Source organism: Punica granatum, chromosome 1 (genome assembly GCF_007655135.1).
Source record: "Punica granatum isolate Tunisia-2019 chromosome 1, ASM765513v2, whole genome shotgun sequence".
Lineage (NCBI taxonomy): Eukaryota > Viridiplantae > Streptophyta > Magnoliopsida > Myrtales > Lythraceae > Punica > Punica granatum.
This window is the reverse complement of record NC_045127.1, coordinates 32,890,998-32,899,810: the sequence shown is the minus strand read 5'-3', so window position 1 is coordinate 32,899,810 and position 8,813 is coordinate 32,890,998. Positions and strand designations below refer to the sequence as shown.

General features: G+C 43.3%; 1 protein-coding gene across 1 annotated transcript; it reads left to right on the top strand.

Annotated features, from left to right (window-relative positions):
* The first annotated feature begins 4,825 nt into the window (after positions 1-4,825).
* Positions 4,826-6,185, top strand: LOC116193179 (carboxy-terminal domain RNA polymerase II polypeptide A small phosphatase 1-like). Its single transcript, XM_031521972.1, has one exon. The coding sequence runs from the start codon at positions 4,900-4,902 to the stop codon at positions 5,860-5,862; it is 963 nt and encodes a 320-aa protein (XP_031377832.1). The 5' UTR covers positions 4,826-4,899; the 3' UTR covers positions 5,863-6,185.
* The last annotated feature ends 2,628 nt before the right edge of the window (positions 6,186-8,813 follow it).

Here is an 8,813-nt window from a genome sequence, read left to right as displayed (position 1 = left end):
ACTCCCAAGCCGTACGATAGCGCGGGCATGTGAGCCCCGACGAGACAAAATTCGAGTCCGCACAGCCCTGACCATCGGCTCATGATTCGCTGACACCTTAGGGTTACGATAGTCGAAACACTCTGAGTTATGGGCAAAGACGGGCAGCTTGTGCAGGCACAAATTTTATCTGCATAGCCCTTTTTACCTGACAAAAGTGTTTTTGTCATCCTAGCATAGACTTGGGCACTTAGGTATGTGGACCAGAGACGCGAGCGGGGACGGCCCGTGAAAGATTGTCCAATCCTTCATAGGACATGAACAAAGATCTTGACACCCCCATGCTGTTTCACGTTCCCATCTTCCTAAGTTTGTGCCTAGATTGGGATTATCTGTCATAATACGCAAAATCGAACTAATCACACACTCGACATAATCAAACACAGGGAAACGGGCAAGTCAAAGCCCTAGGTTTTAGGTTTCTAGCAAGACATACTTCTATTGTAATCCGTTAATCTGTCAGTATCACAAAACAGAAGAATTTAAAATGAACCCACACACTCAGGGCTTGACGGTAGATATCATGTCTGTCAAGTTCTTTCTAAGCAAAGACGAATGCTACATGCCCTTTCGGGGAGGCCTATGGCCGATTCTCACCATACATACTTGCTATGTTTTGTTGGTTTATGATAGAAACATGTTTGCCAAGCAACCCCGGATCATAACCTGATAATCACATAAACATGACACTTAATTCACACCAATTGTCTGTTTTATCTATTTTCATTTGTTTTTATTTGTTTGTTTGCGGGTCAAGCCCGACTCCATTAGGACACGGTATGCACGGGGTCTAATGCTCATAGCCATTGATCATGGGGTCCAATGGCCCCACACACTGAGTGCTTGCGACCAGAGTACGATATGGGGTCTCGCCTTGAGTCATTGTCTTGACACGTTTAGTATCCATGCAAAGGTTGATTCGGGTCAAGGCATGTGAAATGAGGTTAGACGATCACCCGGGAGCTCGATCGGTCCTACTGTTATCTCGAGGAGCATTTTGTCCTCTTGAAATCCGTTGGTCCTGTCGGACTCAATCTCTGACTCTCATGAGCCCACGTCGCTTTAATTTCGGTTTCGGTTTTTCCCAAGCGTACGGTGAGCCAAGCGAGAAATATTGGCCGAATGCAAATTGATCGGGATCCAATCATTGTAATTTTTATTTTTATTTATCTGAAAGAATAGTGTATGGATTTATTTGTACATTTGTTCATGTAAAAATCCCGGTCGGTGAGTGAACGGTTTGAGAGTCAGAGTCGATTAAGTCGGTCTATGACCCTAGGACGAGTAAGTGCAATGCTTCGGGGTTTTGGCCCTCACGGAAAATCGACCATTATGGTCAGACGAACCGTAATGTGAGGATAGCAGGCCGAACCCTGGACATGCGGGCCTACTCCTTTTTTGGGCCCGTGGCCCGAATTGACCATCTCTACGAATTTACGGTGTCAAACCAAGTAAGATGAGTAGAACCTAATTAAGCAATAACATAAATCAAAATGGCAAGCCTTAGACAAACTAGAGTACTTATAGAGAGTGTAGGTTATAGGCTCACACGTAATAGAACCCCCGAATTCGGAACTCATGGTTCCACAAGATCGATGCCTTAGCAAACTAGGTGTATCCCATCGTGTGTGTAAAATAGTCTTGAATGTCTTGAATGATGTTGTAACTTCAGTATCATTCGATAGTCGAAGGTTTGGTTGGTCATTGTTTTGACAAATGAATGAAATTGAATTTTCTATCTTCGAGTGCTCATGGCTTCCCCATACTTTGTAGGTTTAATGTGGATTCTGTATATTATCAATCTTCAACCTCATGAAAGCTTTCCATCAGAACTATTATACCGAACCTTTAAAGGATTCATATGTAACCCGTAAATCTTTGAAATAGAATAGTATCCGAACATTCAAGGGGGAAAAAAGGAAACAAAACAGTATCATAACAGGGCTTGGATCCAAGGGCATCTTCGGTAATTCAGAGGAAGCATGCAGAGCAGTTTGGACTCCAACCCTTTTGGCAAGAGCATCAGCATACACACTTGCCTCCCGATAGACGTGGCTTGGCATGATTTCTCGAATTGGTTACTCCACATCCTGCAGTTATCAATCAGGTCAATTAGGGGTTTTAAAAGCATATTCTAAGAGCCCTTCCCCATATTCAGTCTACTGATAGTGAAGCATCAATATCAACACAAATTCTCCTAGCCAAATCCCGATTACTTTGTTGGCATGGGTAAAAACTGATATATAGCATTTCAAGTCCTCTGTTGATCGGCCGAGGAGATGCAGAGAGTACCGGTAGCAGTTGAAGAACTGAAAAGCTCATTCAGCAGGCGGTAGTGCTTACAGCCGCTGGTTCGGAATGTCTTGAAAGCCCTGTTCTTTTGCGCGATGAAAAAAGGATCATTGAATGAGACACTTCATTACATACGAAGCAACCATACAAAGCCAACGTATAGACAAAGGACATGCACATATATATTAAAATGAAGCAGTAATATAGTCGACATTTTATCTTGAAAAACTTGTCGTATTTGTCAACTGATATTATTAAGAATTCAAGTTCATGCTCAAAAGACAAAAAAAAAATTGATATGAAGTTATGCGAAGTTGGTAAACGAAGATTGTACCTTGATAAACATATCCCATACATCGGGACTCGCATTGATAGTGTTGGTGTCTGCATCCCATCCGACCCCAGTATGGTTCAGCAGTTCAGTGAATTGCTTGTACATGGTCTTCAGTCTCTCGACTTGTCCTTTATCTTCCGGGGGCACAGCTGCTCATCGGGAAATTGCTTTCCCATCTCCACCGTCATCTCATCCCAATCCCTTTGCTTCCAAGATGTGGTGCGACTCCTTTTCAACTTGTCAAGCATGATATGAATGAACGCCAACTCCATCTGATCAGTCCACTCGAGGATTTTCTCACCTTTAGGAGCCATGATGGATGCACTTGTTGAAGCAAAACTTCCACACGTAAGAAGCAAACAATATGAATAACACAACAAAAACAAGTTGCAGCAAAACGGATTTCAATTACTCACCAATACAACAAAAACTAGTGTCTTGTCTTGAGAGTTTATTTTTTGGATGAACCCCACCGTTTACTCTTCATTGATACCATAAAATGATTGCAAGAATGAAAAAATTGAAACCAACAAGGATGAGCACCTCAGATTAACCAGAAGAATGAAAAAAAAACCAAAGAATGAAAAAACCGAAACTAGAAAATAAGCCCATGCCTACTCAGATTAATCCAAAGAATGCAAAAAAGCGAAACCAAAAAACCAACAATGATGAGCACCTCAGATTAACCCAAAGAATGAAAAAACCGAAACTAGAAAACAAGCCCATGCCTACTTAGATTAACCCATGCCTACTCAGATTAACCCAAAGAATGCAAAAAACCGAAACCAAAAAACCAACAAGGATGAGCACCTCATATTAACCCAAAAAAAGAAAAAATCGAAGCTAGAAAACAAGCCCATGCTTACTCAGATTAACCCATGCCTACTCAGATTAACCCAAAGAATGCAAAAAATCGAAACCAGAAAACAAGCCCATGCCAACTCAGATTAAGCCAAAGAATGAAAAAATCGAAACCAGAAAACCACAGAATATTACTCACGTCTACTGCTTCAGAGCATTTCAAAATTTCAGACGGAGCGAAACCAGAAAACCACAAAATACTACTCACGTCTACTGCTTCAGAGCATTTCAAAATTTCAGACAAAGTTCATTGCAGCACAAAGGCAACAACAAGGATAAGCACCTCTACTGACTATTAAAGATTGAACCCGGTGTTTAACTCGGGTAGTGATAGTCACCATAAAAACAAACAAATAAACAAAACAAGTTCACAGATACACACAGTGACCAGAGAAGCAAAAGCATCAACATGGTTATATAACCAATAAGGAGAAATCGAGAGTGAGGGCAGAGGAAGCTACCTCGACTGCAAATGGCTCGACGAAGCAGAGGTGGACCGATTCTTAAAGACAACGGTGCAGGTGAACAAAGCTATGGAGATGGGGGCCCTCGACAAGTCATTGCAGTCGGGAATCTCTGTCTTGAAGGTGACAGACCTCAGTAACTCCGAGAATCTCTCCTAACAAAGATGAGCTTTCTCTATTCTTCGGACCATGTATTTGCCCGTCTTCCTCACGTCTATAGACTACGCAAATCACTATTGGGCACCTCCATTAATCTGTAAAATGGCGTCTTGCTTGTCATTAATTGGCAGTTTCCAAGCTCGATTAGCTGGTTCATGTGCTCGATTTGTGAGGAAAATGGGATTGATTGAATAGAACCCTAAAATAGAGAAAAGGTTAGAAGAAGGGAGAAGGGACAATCATTTATGCACGGTATGAAGATGGCCCCTACGCAACGGTCATAATTAGCCAAGGAGAGGGAAAAAAAAAATCAAAGTCCCAATGACATTGTCTGAAATCCAAGTCAATTATGTCAAGCGGTAAGACTCATAATCTTCAGAAGCTACCGGTCATTTTGTCCCGATGCTAGTAACAATAAGTAAAGTTAAGCTTATTTTACTTCCTAAACAAGCCCTAAAAATCCTTATTGAAGAAGCACCCCGAAACAATTCCCAAAAGGCAGGAACCGACGTTTCCATTTTACCAACGAAACGGCGGTTACCGTTTCGTGCTCTAAACAAAACACCCCCAAATATTGCAAGCCTCCAGCTTCGGCTCCGAACCTGATCAGTGTACCGTTACACCGAACCGAACCAAACTTGAAATAAAACCATTCCACCACTTTCTCACTCTTCACCAATCCATTCTAACGTCTCTCTCTCTCTCTCAATCTCTCTGATTCCTATTTCCGACATCTCTGTCCGGCCAAAAATGGTGTCAAGAATTGTGAAAAGAACGGCAACGAAGTCCATCAAAGACTGCCGGCGAGGCGGCAGCCGCGTCCACCACCGGCTATGGAAGTCCCCAATCAAGGGCTGTGCCACCAACTCCACCACTGCCGCCGCCGCCTCCACCACGGTACTCGCCTCCATCAACAGTACCTTTAGCTCCTGCCGGCGCCGCCTCATCAGGATCTTCTCGAAGCTCGCCCGGATTACCACCCTGAAAAGCCGCCGCCGCCGCCGCAAGGGCTTCAAGGTCCTCCAGAAGATCCCCTGCCATAACGAGGAGGCAACCACCGGGGCAACTCCTCCTAGAAACCTCGCCTCTTCCTGCAAAACCCTCTCCTTCGAGGACGTTAACGCTAACGCCCTCCCGCCCTTAGCCTCCCCGACACGAAAGACCGTCTTTCTTGATCTCGACGAGACATTGGTCCACTCTAAGTCGGACCCACCTCCCGAGAAATTCGACTACATTGTACGGCCAGTGATAAACGGGGAGAGAATCAATTTCTACGTCCTCAAGCGCCCTGGGGTGGACAGATTCCTCCAGATGATCAGCGAGAAGTTTGAGGTCGTCATATTCACTGCCGGCCTAAAAGAGTACGCCTCGCTGGTTGTCGACCGGCTGGACCCCAAAGGAACAATGATATCACACCGGCTTTACAGGGACTCCTGCAAGGAGATGGACGGGAAGTTCGTGAAGGACTTGTCGGGGTTGGGCCGGGACCTTAAGCGGGTCGTGATTGTGGATGATAACCCGAATTGCTATGGATTGCAGCAAGAGAACGCAATGCCGATCAGCCCATTTATCGACAACACTGGGGACTCGGAGCTCGGGAAATTGATGAAGTTCTTTGAGGGGTGTGAAGGATTTGATGATATGAGGGAGGCTGTGAAGCTGTATGTTCTTCTTGAGGGGGAAGATCATGGGAAGTCCGAGTTGGTAATTTGATCTCAAGCCTATGATTTTCTTGTCCAAAAAGGGGAGAAGAATGTTCATAAAACTGCATTTTTTTTCCTTTTTCTTTTTATAAAAAAAATTCTCTTGATCTTCACAAGTGATTATTTCTTGAACTGTCTGGTCTTTAAATTTCAACAAATGGGGTTGGGGTTCTTTTGTTTTTTGTTAGCCAAATCTGATGAAGTGGATTGAACAGAATGTTGTTCAATTGCTAGTTGACATTGGCTAATTGTGTAAAAAAGATCTTGCCTGTTCCAATGTTGGAATTCTTCTAATTTCTTCCCGAGACTTTTTTAAATAAATTTGTTTGTACATCTTTCCGTTCTTCTTCTTTTCCTTATGGTTCTTCAGTTAAGCTTAACTAATCAGCACATCACCCACAAAACCAGCACTAATGAACTCAGAAGATAACCGGTTTTTCATCCGGCATTTGCAAAGGATGTTGTCTCATGCTCGGAATGGGAATGAAGGACAACATCATATCATCACTATATAGAAATGGGTGAACTCATAAGATAACCAGCTTTTTCGTCCCGAATTTGCAAGGATGTCTCAAGCCTCGGAATGGGAATGAAGAACAATATCACCATATAAAACTGGATAGTCAATGGGAGGTTGTCTCAGTTCTACAGTCTACGTCTCACTCTATCACTGACAAATTGAATCTACCAAGTCAGATTCATTGCCTGCTGCAGAACCTTGCTTGCTGATAGCACATGGAACCCAAGAACCCATTTGAAATCCAAGAACCCATTTGAAATCTTAGCTCATATTACAATATCAATGACAAGAACAAGCTATAGAAGCTTAGCTTAAACCCGTAACGCATTGCACTCGCTAATATTATCATACTGTCTTCTTTGGTGAACATAATGTCATTCGACAGCACTAAAATTTCTACGTCATTTCGTTATCATGGTCGGTAGCCTGAAACCTGCCTTTAACCCCACAAAGATTCCAAACGAAACAGAGCATCAAATTTCTTTCCGCCTAACAGGACAGGGCAGTTCATATCTTAAGACAAGAAAATTTCGACACTGAAGTTTCTCTATCAAGTTCGAGTTTTGTAGCCAATTTGAAATGTAAGTACGGGAAATTGATGATAACATGTTCTTTGATGGCTACGTTTCCATGACCCATTGTAGTTTCTTCGAAGTTAATGTCCATCTGGGAATCGTCTTCAGAGAACATACTAGGTAGAGAGCTCAGCTGACTCGAGAATGGCCGATAGAGAGCTCACCTGGTAGGGAGCTCGGCTGCCTCGAACGGGCATCACGGGGCAACAAAATGATGAAGGGAAGAATTGCTAGACAATCGAATCCAATCACAGCATAGACCACAAATTATAGATTTATTAGATCAAACATCACTACGTTAAACGCACACGACCAATAATTTGTATCGTCTCACGACCTTCCATGGTATCTGTCAATACCAGAAATCACTCAATTAATGCTGAAATTTTTGTACATACTCATTTCCGATCATATCAATCGGGCCACAGAAGATCGAAAAAATGCACCAACTCACTATCTGAGCTCCTCTGAAATAAACAACATAACACCATTCGAAATTAAACATCTACTGAGAGTAGTTGATTGCAATTTTGTTACATCATGATCATACAACACCAATACCACCCTTGAAATTCCAAGTATAAAAACTCGAAATTTCCGCAAACTGAAACCAGTTCTACACTAGACTAATCTGGGCAAAATTGATGATTGGAAAACTCAGAACATCAACAGATCGTAGCGGATCGAGATCAGTTACAATTGAAGACCTGGTGGGGCAAGCGGCGGGCCTCGGCGGCGCTGAAGCAGGTGTCGTCTAGGGCTTCACTGCGGCACCAGCGGCACTGGGGCTTCTGAGCGCACTCGGAGCTCGAGGAAAGCTCGGAGCAGTTCGGGATCTGAGGGGCTCTCCTCTGGAAGGCGAAGAGACTGCGGGCCGAGGAGAGAGAAGACGGATCCGCTGCTTGCGAAGCCAAGGAGTGGAAGAGAGGCAGGAGGAGGAGGAGGAGAGCTAGGGTTAGCAGCGGCAAGGAAGGTGAGAGCTTGGTGGGTGCTTTACCGACGGCCATGGAGCTCTTCCTCTCGAGGGAAGAAGAAGCTCTTTGATGAGTCGCAGGAAATGAAAGGGTGAGACAGACGGACGAATAGACAGAGCGGGACAGAAATGATTCATTAAAAACAAATTCACAATTTAGTCCCTGAATTTTTTTCTCTCTTCAGAAAGTGGTCCGTGAAGAAATTTTCATATATAATTTAGTCACATCGTTTAAAAAGTTAGCACAATTTAATCCTTCCGTCCAAGTTTTGAGCAGATCCCTGTTAGAATACGCTGACACGGCCCGCTATCTGCTCATTTGGCATGTCAAGTGCCATGCTGGCCATGTAGGATCAAAATACAACATAATTTTTTACCTTAATTGATATCTTTTAAAAAATTAATTTTTCATTTTTTGGAAATAGGGCCTTGGGGGGCTCGATTGCCCTTCGCCCCCTCTCTATTTGGAGAAGCCAAAAGAGACGGAGGGAATGGGGGCCTCCCTAATGAGCTTGTCGGAGCCCCTAGACGGCTCCAATAATTTCATGCAATGGCCCAAACTTTAGTTTGAAACTTATAAGCATAGTGTCATTAGAATGATTATAGAGTAATGTGAGACATAGTTATTTAAGCCTAGAAACTCATGATGAGTCTTGGATTAGATTATGCTGCTGTTTGCTTCTTGCTAGGGTAAGACGTAGAGCATTATAATGGTTCACATGTGATTTGCTTAGGCTTAGGCTTTAATTTATATATTTGCTTTAGATTGGCTGGAGCTACACTTTATAGTAACCCACGGTGGTTTTGGGTTGGGCCAAAGGGCTAGGCCCGCAACTGGACATGCTTGATTTGGGTTTGATTGATGTTTTAATATATCGATCCATATTCTTATT

Excerpts from the sequence above, each read along its gene's own strand:
- LOC116193179 (XM_031521972.1), top strand. The coding sequence starts at position 4,900 with ATGGTGTCAAGAATTGTGAAAAGAACGGCAACGAAGTCCATCAAAGAC.